The sequence below is a fragment of the Paramisgurnus dabryanus genome, chromosome 15 (assembly GCF_030506205.2).
Source record: "Paramisgurnus dabryanus chromosome 15, PD_genome_1.1, whole genome shotgun sequence".
Classification (NCBI taxonomy): Eukaryota; Metazoa; Chordata; class Actinopteri; order Cypriniformes; family Cobitidae; genus Paramisgurnus; species Paramisgurnus dabryanus.
This window is the reverse complement of record NC_133351.1, coordinates 27,354,315-27,373,008: the sequence shown is the minus strand read 5'-3', so window position 1 is coordinate 27,373,008 and position 18,694 is coordinate 27,354,315. Positions and strand designations below refer to the sequence as shown.

Here is an 18,694-nt window from a genome sequence, read left to right as displayed (position 1 = left end):
TCCACTGCGCTTGGGCTACGATAAGGCGATGGGAAATACGACCACAATAAGTCTCGTTGCGGCGGCTGTTTGAATGTGTACTTCTAACGGCTCGCCCACCACACTCTGGTAGGGGTAGGGCCGCCCTCCTTTTCCTGGAGGTTTCCAATGGCTACACAAGTTAATTTTTGCCAGTTACTCCACACAGAAAGGGTATACTCACGGCGGATAGCCTTTATTTACGTTGTACCAGACGGTCAATATCTCTTCCTGCTTTACTCCTTCAGTATTGGTTAGAACAAAGTTCCTTCTTACCCATAGGGCTTTCCTGTTCACTCCAGCAGGTCCACAATAAGGACTGAAACGAGAGAGAGAGAGAGAAACACAGATAGCCACCACGTCCAAAAATGAGCACAGCTCCGTTTCCCAGCACACACTAAGCACAGGCTTGACAGCACAATGCTCTCTTCGGGGTGCTCCTTTTCTCCACTCACGTATCGCCTTTCTTTCACCCCAGGCAGCTCCTGTCTTCTTTCCGCGCGCTTCAAGCGCAGCCCGGATCAACAGAGCCTGCGGGCTCTTCAAAAGGTACGTAGTTACCTCTCCTGCCCTAAGCAGAGGAGCTCTCCCCGTGTCAATCCCCCTCTCGTGCCCGAACTCCGAACTGTGATCTAACCGTGCTTTATATACTCCTCTCTGTACTTCAGTCATCCAATTGCCCAGCGATCTCTTCAACTAGGCACAGCTGTGCCCAATCGGCTGATTACAGCCTCCGCGAATCTGCCGGATGTCCGGTGTTTCCGTTCTTCGGTCTGGGCGGAGACATCCGGGCGGAACCAAAGTTTCCCGACTTTTGGTTCCGCCCCGAAAAGATCGTCACCTTGTGACAATGATATCAAAGATCAAAACTCTATAGTTTAACATAACACATTCTCTGCGGGAATGTGCAAACCCCAAAAAACATTACAATTATTCCTGAACGAGCTCCTTTTATTCCTTTGTATGTCTCTTTTTCCATTCATCACACCAGGAAAAACTAATCGAACGATATGAAAAAAGTCTGCTACCTTTATCCTGCAAAAATGCCTGTTATTACCCTGAACCCTCCATTATTGTCATCCTCAAAGTCTTCTCGTGAACCACTGAACTCAACATAACCAAGTACATAAAAGACTTCCCATCTGGAATCTTGCCATGCACAGAGATCAACTTAATAGCATGAGACCTCTAAAATGATCAGCATAGCTTACAATCCGACTCTTTTTAAACAGAAGTCACCATTTTGAAAGCAAATCAATATAGAAACATTTTTAAAAAGTGAGGCTCAGCCGAGCGAGCCTTTTTTTGAAAAATAATCAAAAGAACCGGAGCAAGAGGCATTGCTGAACCCAGTTCATCGATCTTCATTGAGCTTTTCGATAGACTTGAAGTGTGTTTGACTGATCTGATCTCTGAAATTGGCCGTTCCCTCCGTGCTGCCGAGTCGATACCTCAGCATGAGAGACAATTTCAAGAAGCCATCTCTTCCTTGGGCTCCTTAAGCTACAAGTCTCTCACTGGGTGAGCTATTGAAGGATTTGGTCAATTTTCACAGAGATTTTGGCAGGCTTGATGCTCTTTTCTCAGTGGACTGTCTTTGATTTGAGCGTTGCTGAAGGATCTAAATCAATAAGAAGGTCCTGCCCCGGAAATTGCTAAGCAAGCACAATTGAATACTTTTAAGGTTTACAGTAAGTGTGACAGAAATGTTTTTTAGAGGTGCAGCATTTACTTTTCACACACTTGTTTGACACTTTACACATATTTTTAGATTCAAATAAAATATAAGCTAGTCCAGCAGTATTGATATATTACATTTACATGTGCATTTGGCAGGTTCTTTTATTCAGATTGACTTATAGTGCATTTCGAGGTACAAGGACAGAAAAAAGGTACAAATGCTGTCACTTGAGCAGGACCCCTACTGAAAAATCCAGCAAAAAGATTAGCATAAGCTGGTAGCTGGTGTTTGCTCGTTAAAAGTGGTAGTAGTAGTGGTAGAATTGTGGAACAAGATCTCAGGAGTCAGGAAGTAAATCTAACATTGGATTCGGACATGCCTTGATGCCTTCCTGCCTTGGAAAGCTGCCGCAAAAGGCAGCAATTTAGAGTTTTCGTACGGAGCCTTAGTTTTGCGTGCACACGTGAAGCTATTGCGTGCGCATATTAAACTATCACGTGCGCAAGTGAAAGCGAAAGTTTCACGTGCGTACGCGATAGTTTCATGTGCGCACGCAATAGTTTCACGTGTGTACGCAAAACTAAGGCTCCGTACGACAGGCATTTGAAGGCACAAGAAGGTTTCACGTGAGCACATGAAAGTAAACTTTAGATTTAGGATTTGGTAGATTTGATTGTAAAGTGTGCGTATGCAAAAATCCAAGTCCATATTTACAGTATAAAAAAACTCTCTTTTGAAAAGTGCTTAGCGCAGGGGCGTCAGTTTGTGTTGAAAAGTGGTGGGAACAAAAGATCAGATGAAAAAAAAAACATTACAGCAGGATGGGAAAAATATTGAATAACGGCGCATCAAAAATGGGCACAGTGAAGGCCGGTCAACAACACAAAAATACTCAGCATAAAACCCTCAACAAAAAATTCTTAAATTAAGATGCTTTTTCTTAAATAAGTCTAGTTTTTAGACCAAAAATACCAAACGTAAGTGGTTTTGTGCATAAAACAAGCAAAAAAATCTGCCAATGGGGTAAGCAAAAAATCTTGAACATTTTTCTTAAACACTAAATTCAAGAAAAATTCAAGAAAAAATTGCTTACCCCATTGACAGAATTTTTGCAAAATTGTTTAAATTTGATTTTTTTTAATTTAAGAATATTTTTTATATTTTTACTGAAAACAAGACAAAAATACTAAAAAAAAATCGAAATCTGACGTTCTTAGTATTTTTGTCTTGTTTTCAGTAGAAATACCTAAAATTCTTAAAGCAAGATGTATTTTCTTGATGAGCAAAATTACGTAAGAAAATAAGTCTAGTTTTTAGACCAAAAATAACAAACGTAAGTGGTTTTGTGTAAAACAAGCAAAAAAATCTGCCAATGGGGTAAGCAAAAAAATCTTGAACATTTTTCTTAAACACTAAATTCAAGAAAAATTCAAGAAAAAATTGCTTACCCCATTGACAGAATTTTTGCAAAATTGTTTAAATTTGATTTTTTTTAATTTAAGAATTTTTTTTATATTTTTACTGAAAACAAAACAAAAATACTAAAAAAAATTGAAATCTGACGTTCTTAGTATTTTTGTCTTGTTTTCAATAGAAATACCTAAAATTCTTAAAGCAAGATGTATTTTCTTGATGAGCAAAATTACGTAAGAAAATAAGTCTAGTTTTTAGACCAAAAATAACAAACGTAAGTGGTTTTGTGTAAAACAAGCAAAAAAATCTGCCAATGGGGTAAGCAAAAAAATCTTGAACATTTTTCTTAAACACTAAATTCAAGAAAAATTCAAGAAAAAATTGCTTACCCCATTGGCAGAATTTTTAGTCAAGTCTAGTTTTTAGACAAAAATTATACATTTTAAGTGAATTTGTGATTAAAACAAGCAAAAATTTCTGCCAATAGGGATGAGAAAATTTTGCTTAAATTAAGTGTTTAAGAAAAAAGAAATCTTATTTTTATTTTTGATAAATGATCATAAGATCAAATGTAGGATGTTTTCTACGAAGCATTTTATAAATGAGGCCCAGAAAAGTAAAGTAAACCGTGTAAGTGCATGTTTCTTCCTTTATGAATAGTTAAACTGATTTAACACCTAACAGCTAATTGCTCATTTCAAGGTCATGGGTAAAGTTATATTCATATACAGAAATATGAATATATTGATATTTAAATTTATGCATTTCGCAACACTTTTATTTAGAATTAAATATCATACATTTTTACCAGTTTTGTAAGTTATGAGCTGTAAGGAAAGATAGGGCGCATTACATTAAAAAAATATTAATTAGAGGCTTTGCATGTAACATCATCCACTCTCTATTTATGAATATAGATTAAATAAATCAAAAACCTGTTTAAATCCTATCAGGCCTGTTCATCTTTATTTGGGTGTTTTAAATGACTATGCTGCCGTCTAGTGGTCTGTAAATGTGCACACCACAAAACAGATCAAAACTCTGTTACACTTTAAAACCATGTGCACCCCAATGATCACGACAGGATTTACTTATAGGCTCGTAAAAAAGTCCTCTTTATTTTGTCAGTGCCCCATAAACAAATTAAAGCATCTTGTAATTGCAAACTATAATATGTAATAGAAAATTGTCACTTGCTAAACAAAGCAATCTGTTCTATTTCTTACAAAAGACACGAGACACTTCAGTAGTTAAGCAACTGTGTTTTGATGTATGATGCCATCTAATTTCTTCACAACATCTGCTCAGAGATTGAAGAGACAGGCTGTTTTTGTGAGAGTGACCTAAAGCACATACAGTACATACAGTAACACAAAGAAATGCTTTTACTTTAACGTCACAGTGGCTCCACAACGTGAAAATGTCGCCATCTGCTGTTCGAGAATGATGACAACTACATCTTAAACTGAAATGGTGTTAAATGATACTAAAGCCTTCTCCTGAAATAATTAAAGTGCTTTGTAAGCATTAACTGTCCATTAACCAATAGGCACAAAATATTTTTTTCTGTAACATTATAATAAACAATTTGTTTTCATTGTACTCTAAAAACACAAATAATTTTCCTTACAATACTAACAAATAAAGTGTATACAAAGAAAAGTAAATGTGTCATAGTCCAAAATGCAACGCAACAGCATGTGTTTCCAAGTGAAATGAAATATTCAGTATGGGATTAGATTTTAAGATTTGGAATTGAATGCACTAATATATTGTGCGAAATGTATTATATGTGTGAATCAAGTACATTCGTATTATATATGAACTGAGCTATGAGTCATGTGCGGTAAACACTCTGCATAAACAAAACAAGCGGAAAAAACATCATCACACATCCGTTCACGTCACTAGCGCCCGCGGTGAAAGTGCCACTGGGTTGTGAACTGTAGCTGGTGTTAAAAATTCCCTTTTCCGTCAGTTTTAGATTACTAAACAGCTCTTGTATGTACATGCATGAAGTCATGTCCAGATCGCAGTACCAGCACATGTGTCCCAAAGTCTTGCCCTATACTCAGGCCAGTTTAATTGCTCCAAAGAAAGTGGAATCCCCATCCAGAGAAATATTTGCTTGGGAACGAGGTATCAGAAGCTCCAGTTTGTCCCCAGGGTCCAGCTTCACTACACCTGCACATTACACAATCAGTTATATTTATTTATATTTGACAGTTCATGTATCTTTATATATTTATACACTATCTATCTATGCGTTCTTTTTGTAATGCTGATAAACATTAAGAAGTAAACTGACCCCCAGTGTAGCAGGTGTTGTAATACCGGACTTGATTTGTGCTCTGAATGCAGCGAAACAGAACCACGTGTTGACTCTCATCACCTACAACGTTCTTCTTTATACGAATCACAATGTGGCCCATGGCGAACATGGGGTCTATGTAGTACACCTGGGAAAAGGAGAGCTTCAAGTTTTGAGGAAGAAAACATAGCACTGTGTTGGGATGTCACAAAGTTTACTTGAAAGGTCAAAGAAGCCTCAAGCATGTGTGATACTGTAATAACATTGATGTACCTGACTATAGATGAAGAAGAATCCTTCTTCTTTGACTAAAATGGTGCCCTGGTCTTCCTCCAGGGCGGAGCCACGCTTAATTCCCGTCTGCCATGGGACCGCTGTGGACATTTCTAAAGCAAACTCTGAGCAAAAACAAATAAAATGTGCCACACAGACATTGTACTGAAATGATCAGGGAACTTAACCATAAACTTTAGTTACTCAGTAGTACTGTATGTACGCAGGTGCCAGAAACAACACAAGGTTTGATAACCACAGCCGTGGGTTTTATCAGTTTTATCAGTCTGGTTTTTATTACATAAAATGCCACTGACGCATAAATGCTCTGTTTTTGATGATATGAACCTTTAAAACAAAAACACTAGCAATTTATAACTCCTTCATTACCCTTCTGAAAGGTTTTTTTCTTATTGTCCCCCATCATCTGCAAGCACGGCTGAATTTCTGCGGAAAGTCAGAAGAGTTTATATTTGAACAGGCAAATGATGTACAATGATTAAGTTTTACATGTATTTGTGAATAATACAAAAAAAAACATCACAGCTGTGCATTGCTAGCAGTGGTGCTTTGGCAGCTTTAATAATAATCTAATCAGGTTTTGCATGCGGTGACTCATAAAGGAAGAGGATATGTAAATGGGTATTGGTGAACTATTGCACAATGTGCATGTTTTTAAATTAAGTGGTTTTAATCTTGCACCATCAAGGAGACTTTGTGTCCCACACCGTCGCTCTTAGCAAACGGTAAAAACCCCACATCTATTTAGAGTAAAGTGGAGAAAGAGACTTTAGCTGCATCTATCCACATCTTCAAAAATGCTCGAACAAACATCTACTGTAGGCAAAACGTGTCTGCACGAAAACAGATGGAGAACTGTAATGATATGATTGTAAGATAAATAATAGAGATGTGGGCTTGCCTGATAGTTGACCAAGACTTCTTTTTGTCATTTCATTGTGGTTTGGTGTGGTATTAACCATCTTAGTTTGCTGTAGACACTTGAAAAACACACAAAATGTGACTGATTTCAAACATACAGAGACCTGCTGAATATAACAGCTTAGACCAGTTTAGACAAGTTATGGTGTTAGTGGTGTTACAATAGGCTCTGGTTTGTTAGGTACATAAAAAAATACTTAAAAAAAAATTGATGCCATAGAAGTGAAGCCACAGAAGAACCCCCCTTCAAAAAAAAAAAAATTGTCGTATGTTACTATTTTTTTTCTTTTTCTTGTATATAATATTTTAAATAATTTTTGTTGAATGTATTTGAGTTAACATATTCATTATGAAACATAACATTATTTTTTGTAACGCTTAAGACTTGTTCCAGACTATTGTATGTTTGAGCTGTCATAACTAAAAAATAAAAACATCTTGCACTGACATATCTTAACATACATCAGTGCCTTAGTTTCGTCTCAAGATGCACACCAGTAATGTTTTTTGTAAGGAATGTTTATAAAAACTATTAGTCACACTTTATAATAAGGGTCCATGAATCATAGGGGCGGTTTCCCGGACAGGGATTACACTAGTCCAAGACTAAAATAAATGTAAGAGGTGTCCAAACTGCACAAACACAACCTGCACTGACATATCTTAACTTATACAACGGTTGGTTCCAATCCTTGATTCTGATTGGTCAATAGGTGTGCTTTATTCACCATAAAACACGGCTATGACCGCTTCACCCAACGGTTCTGTTTATCACTGCGCCCTTAGCAACACCCTTAGCAACCACACATATCGGTTTGTTGTTTTTATTTGAGCTTTCATGCATATTACACATTGGAACACATTTTTGTTAATGGTCAGGGACTATTTTTTCTAGCGGAAGGAATGCTTTTTATTGATTTAGCTTGATGAAAGTTGCACTAATATTTTTTTTACTTTAATATGATGTGGTAACCGATTATTCACGATAGAGCACAACCTCTCGTACCTAATTGCTTACATACATCAGTGCCCTTTGTTTAATCTCGAAATGCACACAAGCAATGTTTTTAGTAAGGCATATTTGTTAAAACTACACTGTAAAAAATTTCTGTAGAAATGACAGTATTACTGGCAACTGGTTGCCAGTAACTTACTGTAGATTTTACATTTATGTTATTTACTGGCAACAGTTTGTTCAAAGTTAATGCATAATTACAGCTAATTTTTTACAGTGTAGTTATATTTTCTAAGTAAACTAAGGCCTAGTCCTGGTTTTAGATAATCCCTGTCTGGGAAAACACCACCTAATGAACTAAGACATACATTCATTTTTACTTCAACATGAACTAATGCATGTACTAACAATAAACTAATGAAGAGTCTGTATAGGGACACTCCACTTTTTTGAAAATATGCTAATTTTGCAGCTCCCCTTGACTTAAACATTTGATTCTTACCCTTTTGGAATCATTGAGCTGATCTTCGGGTCTAGCAGTACCACTTTATCTTAGCATAATCCATTGAATGTGATTAGACCATTATCATCACACTAAAAAATAACCAAAGAGTTTCGATATTTTTTCTAAATAAACCTTGACTCTTCTGTAGTTACATTGTGTACTAAGACCGACGGAAAATTAAAAGTTGGGATTTTCTAGGCCAATATGGCTAGGAACTATACTTTCATTCTGGCGTAATAATCAAGGACTTTGCTGCTGTAACATGGCTGAAGCACCTGCCATTTAAGTAATCAAGGGGACTATTTTCGGGCAGTGCGTAATATCATTGCGGCTGCTGCAGCCATGTTACATCAGCAAAGTCCTTGATTATTACGGCAGAATGAGAGTATAGTTCCTAGCCATATTGGCCTAGAAAATCACAACTTTTAATTTTCTCTCGGTCTTTGTGCACGATGTAACTACAGAAGAGTCAAGATTTAAATAGGAAAAATATTGAAACTCTTTGGTTATTTTTTAACGAGATGCTAATGGTCTGATCAGATTCAATGGATTATGCTAAGCTATGCTAAAAGTGCTAGCGCCAGACCCGGAGATCGGACGAATGTATTCCAAAACGGTAAAAATCAAATGTTTAACTCTAGGGGAGATCGAAAATGAGCAAATTTTCAAAATGCGTGTTTGTGCTGCCTTACTTTAAAAACATCTTATACTGACATACCTTAAAATATATCAGTGCCATTGTTTTGTCTCAATATGCACACCAGCAGAGGTGTATAATACTTAAGTATTTTAGTTACATTCTCCAAGCATCTGTGCTTTATCAGAGTGTTTGTCTTGGGAAAAAATTTACTTTTCTTTAGTAAAAACTTTTCACTACATTCTAAAGCATAGAATCATACTGTGTATTCATTATATTTTGCATATGAAAATTGATTTAATGCCTAATTACATAAAAATTGTGTACTTTTACTTTCTTGAGTAAAAGTACAAACAATTACTAAATGTTTAATGTACTTAAATATTAAATATAAACAAAAAACTTCAAATTATGAAATATAGTGGAGTAAAAATTATGATAATGTGTTTTGGAATGTATGTTTTCCAAAGAAAAACACTAATAAGATACGATTAAATGAAAATTTACTTTTATGCAGAAAGTACAAACACTTAAGTACTATACAACTCTGCACACCAGTATTGTTTTTTGTAAGGTTTGTTTGTAAAACAAACATAAACTTACTAATACAACTTAAACCTGTCCGGGAAACTGCCCCAACATGTTTTTAGTTGTTAGTTAATGTATTAATGAATGAATTAATGTGTTGAGTCATATTTGTAGTTAGTTTATGATTAGTACATGCTTTAATTCAGCATTACTTCATATTTAAGTAAGAATTTATTTAGGTATTACTTTATTGTGATTCATGGAGCCTTATTATAAAGTTATATCAAACTATTAAATTTCCCGATATAACTATAAAAATATAACTAAGGCCTAGTCCTGGATTAATCCCACAGTTTAGTATTAAAACTGTATAAAAATGTAAACTGATGTGTCAAGTTTTTAAGGTAAACTCCCCTTCCACTTGAGCAATAACAGAAAACTGCAGGATCTCTTAAACCTAAATAAAATTAAATCCTAATGTCTAATTTTAAGAAATTAGTCTTTTTACTTCATTACGCTCAAGATGTGTTTAGTGCCAAGAGAGGTCACATTAAACACTGAGGATTTTTTTTTTTTACATATTTCCTGTATTTTCTGTTTGTACCTTATAGAATGAAAAATAAATATGGATGGACATTAAAACTTCTAAAACAACAAGTCTGGTGGTGGTGGCCTAAGACTTTTGCACAGTACCGTAGGTGTTTTGAAGTAAAGGCAGCTCAAACATGCATTTTAGTCTGGGTCTAGGATAAGCCCTGTCCAGGTAACCTCCCCTGTATGTTTTATGTATTAAGCTTATACGTATTGGAGTCCAGTATATATTTTCTGGTCATTCTCAAAAAGGCGATTTCCATATAGACACAAAGCTTAGAGTTTAAGATACAAAAAGCTATATTTGTAACAACCCGACTTGACTTGGTCTTCACTAATCATCAAGTTCCTTTTAAATAACTTTTACAAAGTACTCGATACAATTCATTCCAGGTATTATTGTCCTCACCTCAATTGTGTCCTGGCACTCCTCTTGTTTCTGGTGCTGGGTCAGTTTCTCTGCTCCCTCCACAGGTTCTTCCAGTTTCCCGCTGTGTTCCTCTCTCTTTCGGCCCACTTCGGCTCTCAGACCCTCCACCTCGGCCTGCAGAGCCAGAACATGATACAGGGAAAGAACAGAGAGGGAAGAAGAGGTGACGACGGCAAGAACCAGGACCACGAACACCCAGGGCAGCCTTCCACTTTCACCCCGACACGAGCCAATATCTCCAGCAGGCATGATGAAAACAAACTTCTAGAAAAGAGAATTATTCATGAGCAAAATCTCTTTGATATTTATTTTCTACAAGCTGATTTCAACTCACCTCAAAACATGACTTCAATCATTTGAGATCCTCGCAGTGAACATTTCTGGATCAGAGATAATCCACAGACTAAAGCTCTTCTGCATGAGCAACCTTGTTCCTGATGTCGTATCAGTTAAATTTGTAGATGTGGGGAAAAGAAAACTCTAGCTGTTAAAGGTTTTACAGTTCAAGTCTTGCCTTTACGTCTTTAGCTAACAGTTTGGTTTTCGCACCAATGTTCTCCCTTTCCTGCCAAGCTTTCCACGCCTACTGTACTGAGCGCTGCAATGCAACCGAAAGTTGCTTTGTCACCACCTCCAAAAAAAGCGGAAAATGTCATGGCAATGAATAGTGAATATGAAAGTGTCTTTGTTATATTTGTCCGTTATAAATCAACAGTGCATATGTAAGCATAAATTACAATGACTAATAAAAACACAGACTCTTTTTAAAGCATTGTATCCATGGTGAAAGAGGAAGCAGACACTTTAAAATCAGACGCTGGGCGGCAAAGTTATCAGAAGGGTTTGATTTCTTTATTGCATGTCACCAGACGGAAAATAGAAAGTGTGATTTAATTATATTTACATGAGAAAATGGTTCGACTAGAAAATCCATAGTTTAAAACACATATGTATTGAAAAAAGCATGAGACACATTCAGATCTTAAAGTCTTTTGCTGTAAAAATGCAAATGAGCAGGGCTTGATATTATATTTAATATATTCAGTTCAGGAACAAGATGAAATGAGAACATACAAACTAGCCCCAGATAACGGCCAGAACATGCCAAGAATATTTTTATCAGTCAAACTATGTATTTATATTAAATCATGACATTTTAGCATCTTTGTATCAATGTTTATGTTATACAGTATCCAAAAGTTACACTCAACCACACAGACATTCAAGAGAGTATCATGGCACATAACTGTGATTGAACAAAAGGCTTGGAAACAATGAAACTGAAAATCATATCATATTTAAATTGTGAAGAATTACCCACAATTCCTCAAATGACCATTTATCGTTCCAATGATAAAGTATTTCCTTTAAGTGAAAGATTTAAAGGTAAAAATAAAGGATGCATCTATGCAAAATTTCTGTGCCAACATTGATATTTAATTACTTTGAATGACATCCACTGAAAGTGATAGTTTTGCTTTGTAATTATTGTTTAAATTATTATGCTCTGAAATCCTAAAAGTGCACAGCGAACAAACTGCAACACTGTCACCCAATTCAAAATACAAAAGCAAAGCATGAGTTCTTATACAACTTTATCATTGGCTGCATAGTAGGATACAGGCCGATATATCGGTGCATCCCTACTAAACAATTATGTACGAAAACCACTCATTTGCCTTCCCCTGCATCAGCTGGTTCCCCCATCCCACTCCTTGGATACAACCATCCTGTTTTTACTAAAAAAACATAAATAACTCACAACTGAATATATCTAAAGCTTCTATACAAACAATCTCTCAATCACATCTGAAAACCAAAAGTCCTAATCAACCCAATCTTGAAAGGTGGACTTTGGAAGCCTGACATAACCCCTGGTTCAAAGATATCAATATTTGCATGCAAATGCTTCGAAATCTGTCATCACATTACAAGGAACGCAAATGGAAAAGTGCACCAGAGTTGAACAAAATGTGCTGATCGTCTAAAGCATGCAGTTATTACAGACTTGGATATGCATTGATGCAACACTACATGATGGAGCAGGGTTGCAAAGTCCACGGTTCAGGATCATTTAATACTAAAACCAAACTTATGGAAAAGACAAACTTTTACTGAACCTTCTTCCTGTGTTTTATCTCTGATGCATTATATTAACTGATCAAAATGTATGCCTTTCAAATTGAGAGTTCAATCGAATATACTTTAAAAATAATACTAAGGAAGTGAATGGTGCCCCAGCTCTGTTTGACTATTAACATAAAAAAAAAAATCAGCAGAACAAAGAAATGTATATAGGTTTGGAGCAAATTTTGGGTGAGTTAATCATGACATGATATTTATTTAAAAAAAATCTTATTTCCACCCAAACCTTTCAATCTGATTTGATTTGTCGAAAATTTAAATATGGAGTTAATGTTGTGCTATAGGTTTGACTCAATGATCAAATTTTACATGTCATGGACCAAACGTGACATGCATAGGTGAATATGCGAAAAGTTGAATTTTAAGAATAAAATTGTTTTTTTTTTTGTTGTCCACTGTTTACTTTCATCATTATTTAAAATTAACTCTGTGAGCTGGAAGGTAAAAATAATGGCAGCGTTTTATTTACCATTAACTTTTATTTTCTTTTAGGAAAAAAAAAACAGAATGTGGCTACAAATGGGCAGTCATTCAAACATGATCCAAATAAAACAGGTCATCGGCAGAGATTTGATGATAAGCACTTGTCCTGATTTAAATAATGGAAAAGTTTAATTTACAACCTGTGCAAATGGACTGTGCTTGGATCACTGTCAAGCAGCTGTTATGTGCGATTTCACTCGTTCTGTTAAAAGATCACAAAGCCTGAGAGACAGAGAAAAAAGATACTTTAGGCTTTTTGCAATGGTATTTTTGTTCAGCGCTCACAGTGTACTTCAGCCACCATCAACACTTCTCAAACACAGCTCGAAATGCAAATACAAAACGCGAGATTGAATCACAATGAGCCGATTTCCTGAGTGGATTTTAAACCTTCTGTTAAAAGAAGGCTGTGTTATAAATAAATCTCTAACAAATGACAGACGACTACAGTAAACTTGAATGAGTGAAATATGGTAGACAAGATGATTGGGATCAGTTGCCCGTGATCCATGACTGTATTCACTGGCATTTGAAAGGCAAAAATGATTCAAAGTATAACTGAGCCCTCTGTTCTGTTTCACATAAAAATCTAAATTGTAACACTTCACAATGTGGCTGTATACATAACAGCTTAACTGAATGAATACAGCATTTATTGACTTTGGCTAATGTGCATATTTTTTTTCCACTGAAAGTTGTTTACATTATTATTTGTTAAAAAAATGAAAATTCTGCCTCAAGTTTTTACAAACCTGCATACATTTCTTTATTCTGCTGAACACAAAGGAAATATTTTGAAAAATGTTTGTAACTTAAACATTTTTCAGACCCGCTGACTTCCAAAGTATTATTTTTCCTTTCTATGGAGGTCAATGGTGCTCATGCGTACCGCTTGATTACAAATATCTTGCTTTGTGTTCATTATACGGGTTTATAACAACATGAAGGTGAGTAAATGGCAGACTTTTCGTTTATTTTTGGGTAAACTATCCCTTTAACAATAAACCCAGTTGATAAATGCTGTTGCTGTTCATATGCATTAAAGGGACACACTACTTTTTTGAAAATATTTTCCAGTTCCCCTAGAGTTAAACATTTGATTTTTACCATTTTGGAATCAATTCAGCTGATTTCCGGGTCTGGCGGTCCCACTTTTAGCATAGCTTAGCACAATCCATTAAATCTGATTAGACCATTAGCATCACACCTAAAAATAACCAAAGAGTTTCGATATTTTTCCTGTTTAAAACTATTATAATCAAGGACTATTAAAAGTAACCAAGGGGACTATTTTCGGGCATGCAGTGCGTAACTATAGAAGAGTCAAGTTTTAAATAGGAAAATTATCGAAACTCCTTGGTTATTTTTTAACGTGATGCTAATGGTCTAATCAGATTCAATGGTTTATGCTAAGCTATGCTAAAAGTGGTCCCCTCAGACCCGGAGATCAGTTGAATGGATTCCAAAACAGTAAAAACCAAATGTTTAACTCTGGGGAGATAGAAAATTAGCATATTTTTTTTTTAAAGTGGATTGTCCCTTTAAGTTTTAAAGTACACAACCTTACTGTAAAGCGTTACCAGAATAATCTACACAATGTATACATATAGCCAAATTCATCGAATTTTATTTTCTAGTTTTTTTAATTTGCAGTTGGTGAGGACATTGTGTATACACTTGTTAGTCGATGTGGATGTATTTCCATGTAAAAATTACAAAGAAGTAAGAAGTGATTAAACGATGCATTCAAAAATCCCAATGACGTCCGGTGGCCTCCTTTAGGACATAATTTAAATAGTAAATAATAAATTCTTGTTGTGTGTGATCAATGAAAAAAAGCATAACGAGTTGGAAAAAAGAATAAACAAAAGCATAACTTGTACATTCTGATAGGGTTTAGATTCATAGCAGTTATTTTTTATATAATAGTGACATTAACTGCACCCTGGGCTGTCTCTTCTCTGGCGTGGTTTTTAAGCAGTTCCTTCATAAACTGCTCCAGAGCTGCGAAATACCCTTGGCACTGCCAGGTGTCATTGTGCGTACCCTCCGGAAAGATTCCAAGGCGTTTAGTCCGAGACGGAGACAATTCGTACAGCTGTTTCATCATTACAGGGGGGATGAGTTGGTCTGATAAGCCCGAGATAAAGAGAGACGGCATACGGCACCCTGTCACATGCCTATGGGACAGGAATTTGTTCTTGTAGCACCACAGAGGCAGGTAGCGCATGGGAAAGAACGAAAATAGTGTGGCCGCCATGTGCGGGATGCTCAGGAAAGTGTTCTCCACCATGATGGCGGCCACTCGGTGAGGGTTGCCCGAAGCCAGACGGATAGCTACCGCACCTCCCAACGACCGTCCGAACAGAACCACTTTCGTCTTGTCGATGTCCGGCCGGGTCATGATGTAATCTAACGTGGCCTCGGCGTCCTGGTAAAGTCCCTCCTCGCTAGGTTCCCCGTCGCTCTTTCCATAGCCTCTGTAGTCCACCAGAACCACGTTGGATTTTAGATTGACCAGCATAAGCAGGGCGTTAGGCACACGGTGGCCGATGTTCCCTGCGTTGCCATGGAAATACAAAATGGTTGGGGCGGAAGCAGGGTTTTCACCGGTGTAACGTAGCAGGATGAGGTTGAGCCGCACGCCGTCCTTAGTGCGGACGTACACGTTCTCGTGCGGGATTCCCGTTGGCATGGGAACGTAAAGGCGGGAGGATGATGGCTGATCGGGAAAGTAAAGCAGCACGTCCTGGAACTTGTACAGGATTCCCGCCACAGATGCCAAAATGAGTCCCAGCAGTATGAAGCCCCCGTATAGGTGGAAGGTCAGAATGAGGGCAAGCAGGGAGAGGCGACAGGCTCCCCAAGACCACGCGCAAAGGGTCAGCAAACACGCCTCCAGTGCCCCCCATAACCTCCATGGCTTCTCCATGACGACCGGGATGACAAGAGAGTCTCCAAACTCACTGTAGATGCAATCTGGAGAAATACAGCCAGTCAGATTGATAGTAGATTATTATTAACAAGTGTTATTATTATTAATAGTTGCTTATGGTCATCACAACTTGGCACGTTAATGTTGGATTTTATAAAATGCAGACATATGTGCATATATATAATCTATTTTACAATGGCTTTGAGTTAAAACTATTCATATGTTATATTAGATTTTCTGTTTTAAGTCATGATTTCATCCATCCTAAGCTGTCATCTTATACTTCATATTATGACTATATAGTTAAAAAAGAGGGAAAATATGCTGTATGTATGTTTATTTTTAAAGTGATATGCATGCGTGGCATAGCATTTCTTGTGCCCACCCCTACCATGGTATAAAAATGAAATACCAAAGTATGATACCATCAATGTACCACCACAGTACTCTTTGTAGTGCACTGTATGTTCAAATACATGCATATGAATATACATTATATAGATATTTAAAATCTGACTCATTTCAGGCCATCTCTGGTAAAACAGAAAGCTATGTTACACCCCTTAGGGTATTTAGGGACCAAGTCCAGTCTTGACCAGTCGTTCCACAATTACACTGGAATTCAGATCAGTTTTTATGCAGCCCATGTAAAGTTCAAACACCTGGTTTTCCTAAACAACATACTGTACAAATAAAATAAAATCATGTAAGTTAGTTAAACAGATCAATGTGTATCCGCATTACAGACCTCGCATTTAGCTCAAAATGTATGCTGGATTTTCAGTCAGCTGTTGACATCTTAAATGAGAAACACCCCAGATTCTAATACAGCTGACACGTATCATAAACACACAGATGACAGATTGATGTTGACAGTTTTTGACAGCAGCTTTCCCTCTGGACTTCATGTAAGTTACTGCACTGCTAATCAACCTGCTAGCACAGTCAAACACACATCTGCTAACAACCGCATATAAAACTACTCACGTTAGCGCATTATTTAGCGACACATCTTCGGAGAGGTCGGGTAACAAGCAGGTAAAATTGTCATCTACACACACATCCCGTGAAATTTCAGCTGGTCCACTGTGGCTAGCAACAAATCTAGCCTGAAATGCTGCTGTGCACTTGTGTCGCGTCTAGGAGCTTCCGGGTGGAAACGGCGGAACCAATTTGCTTACGGTTAGTTCAATGTTTTAGTTCAATACAATATTAAGAACAAACATTCTTTTATGAGGGATTTACAACAATAATAGGCTGCGTTTACATTTTGCATCAACATGCGATCTCGGTGATCCGTTCACGCAGATCCGATCATCCGTATATCAGGACACGGCGCGTTTACATTTGTCACATAAATGTGGCTTCTGTATCTGGATGTGTGATCGGATCCCGTGCGGGGAGACGCGCGCTGGGTGGATAGCTGTCAATCAAAGTGGGTACAGCTGTCTTTAGCCACACGATTTAGGGTTTTCGCGCTAACCGCAATCCCGTATTGTACAGTGCTACTGAACAGCAGAGAATAACTAGCAACCCCAACAACCGTGATGTCCACATTTTAAGCGTTATATTTTTTAGCTTTAAAAGCCTTATCTTTAAAAGCCTTATAGCGTCCGCACCGCGGATGAATGTCCTGTTTAACTTTACCTGAACTTGACTTTCACCCGCATGCTTTAAATCAACAACAAAATCCGTGTGAAACATGACCGACTCCACTGTTTTATTCTGCCGTAATAACGGGCTTTTGCCTCTGCCTAAACGTATATGTATATTTATATTTTAACCATAAACTGTTGTTAGTTATGTTTCCTGGTAATTTTAATATGATTTAATTAAAAGAGCTAAAAATTTCCTAAATTTCCTGTTCATAGTGCGTAAGAAGTAATGTAATTTACAAACACATATAAGTAACCTTGCATAAAACCAACACTGAATAAATGTATTTGGTTAATGTTATTATGGTTTGTACGTGTTTTAAAGTAACTTAAAATGTGTTAAATGAGACAGAAACAGCCGATTGACCAGAAACAAGCGGAACATTCACGTTGATATGTCGCCATGGAAACTCAAACATTATAACGATCCTGAATTCTGCCATTAAATATTAAATCTCTCTATGAATAGGAACATATAACATATGCCTGAATAACTTAAATACAGTCAGCAGTGTTAAAATGCTTTTGAATATCGATTTATTAAGATACTTTTAAGCGTAGCTTTCATTGCTCCACAAATATGAATGTATGCGTCTCTCACCTGCGCTCCATGACCTAACGTCCTTTATTTTTGACAGTTGTCAGTGAGAGGAGATGATAGTGGGCGGGGTTTTTTGTGACGTTGACCTGTAAATGCAGATACGATGGCTGGATTGCGTTTACATTACACTGAGATCCGATCACAAAGCGTCCTCGACTACCTCTGCATCAGGACACACAGATCGGATAACATTCCGATCACAGACGCGTTTACACTTGTCTTTTCAATGTGTATGTGGACAACATCCGGATACAGGTCGCATGTTAATGCCAAGTGTAAACGCAGCTGATAATAATAATAATTCAATCTTTACGAATCATGATTTGAAGATTGCATCATTCCCAGTTCTATTTTAAATGCGCTTTACATACTGTGGTAATGGTTTCCTGAAATATTTTTGTTAGCTTGTTGCAAGTATTTATTTTTTCATGTACTCTTGCAGTATTAACAACCAGCAGTATATCCTGTGTTGTAACTGTGTTTTGGCTGTAATTTAGTTTATGGTGTCTAAGAGAATACAAAGCTGGGTAAAAACATATTTACATTATGAAACATTATTAAACGTATACATTTGATAGGCCTAGCTTACAC

At 36.9% G+C, this 18,694-nt stretch overlaps 2 protein-coding genes across 4 annotated transcripts; both read right to left on the bottom strand.

Moving 5' to 3' along the window:
• Window positions 1–4,215: 4,215 nt before the first annotated feature.
• Window positions 4,216–10,914, bottom strand: tnfsf13b (TNF superfamily member 13b). Of its 3 annotated transcripts, none has more exons than XM_065292935.2 (7): window positions 10,619–10,914; window positions 10,264–10,545; window positions 6,619–6,697; window positions 6,087–6,143; window positions 5,697–5,821; window positions 5,421–5,586; window positions 4,216–5,296 (listed from the first exon to the last, which is right to left on the bottom strand). In XM_065292935.2, exons 2-7 carry the CDS (start codon window positions 10,531–10,533, stop codon window positions 5,184–5,186), a joined length of 810 nt encoding a protein of 269 aa, XP_065149007.1. In that variant the 5' UTR covers window positions 10,534–10,545; window positions 10,619–10,914; the 3' UTR covers window positions 4,216–5,183. The 3 variants fall into 3 exon arrangements, with proteins under 3 accessions (XP_065149007.1, XP_065149006.1, XP_065149009.1); XM_065292934.2 differs by having other exon boundaries at window positions 10,264–10,548; window positions 10,619–10,899; XM_065292937.2 differs by having other exon boundaries at window positions 5,421–5,571; window positions 10,264–10,548; window positions 10,619–10,897.
• A 3,471-nt stretch (window positions 10,915–14,385) lies between these two features.
• Window positions 14,386–16,984, bottom strand: abhd13 (abhydrolase domain containing 13). The gene is made up of 2 exons (XM_065292933.2): window positions 16,835–16,984; window positions 14,386–15,891 (listed from the first exon to the last, which is right to left on the bottom strand). Exon 2 carries the CDS (start codon window positions 15,842–15,844, stop codon window positions 14,831–14,833), a length of 1,014 nt encoding a protein of 337 aa, XP_065149005.1. The 5' UTR covers window positions 15,845–15,891; window positions 16,835–16,984; the 3' UTR covers window positions 14,386–14,830.
• Window positions 16,985–18,694: the final 1,710 nt, after the last annotated feature.

What these genes read in the sequence shown, in the direction of transcription:
- tnfsf13b (XM_065292935.2), bottom strand. Translation starts at nt 10,533, where the DNA reads ATGCCTGCTGGAGATATTGGCTCGTGTCGGGGTGAAAGTGGAAGGCTG. An exon ending in AGTGCCAGGACACAATTGAG is followed by an intron (nt 6,698 to 10,263) that starts GTGAGGACAATA and finishes GTGTTTTTCAAG; the next exon opens with TGTCTACAGCAAACTAAGAT. An exon ending in TCTTCTTCATCTATAGTCAG is followed by an intron (nt 5,587 to 5,696) that starts GTACATCAATGT and finishes CAAAACTTGAAG; the next exon opens with CTCTCCTTTTCCCAGGTGTA.
- abhd13 (XM_065292933.2), bottom strand. Translation starts at nt 15,844, where the DNA reads ATGGAGAAGCCATGGAGGTTATGGGGGGCACTGGAGGCGTGTTTGCTG.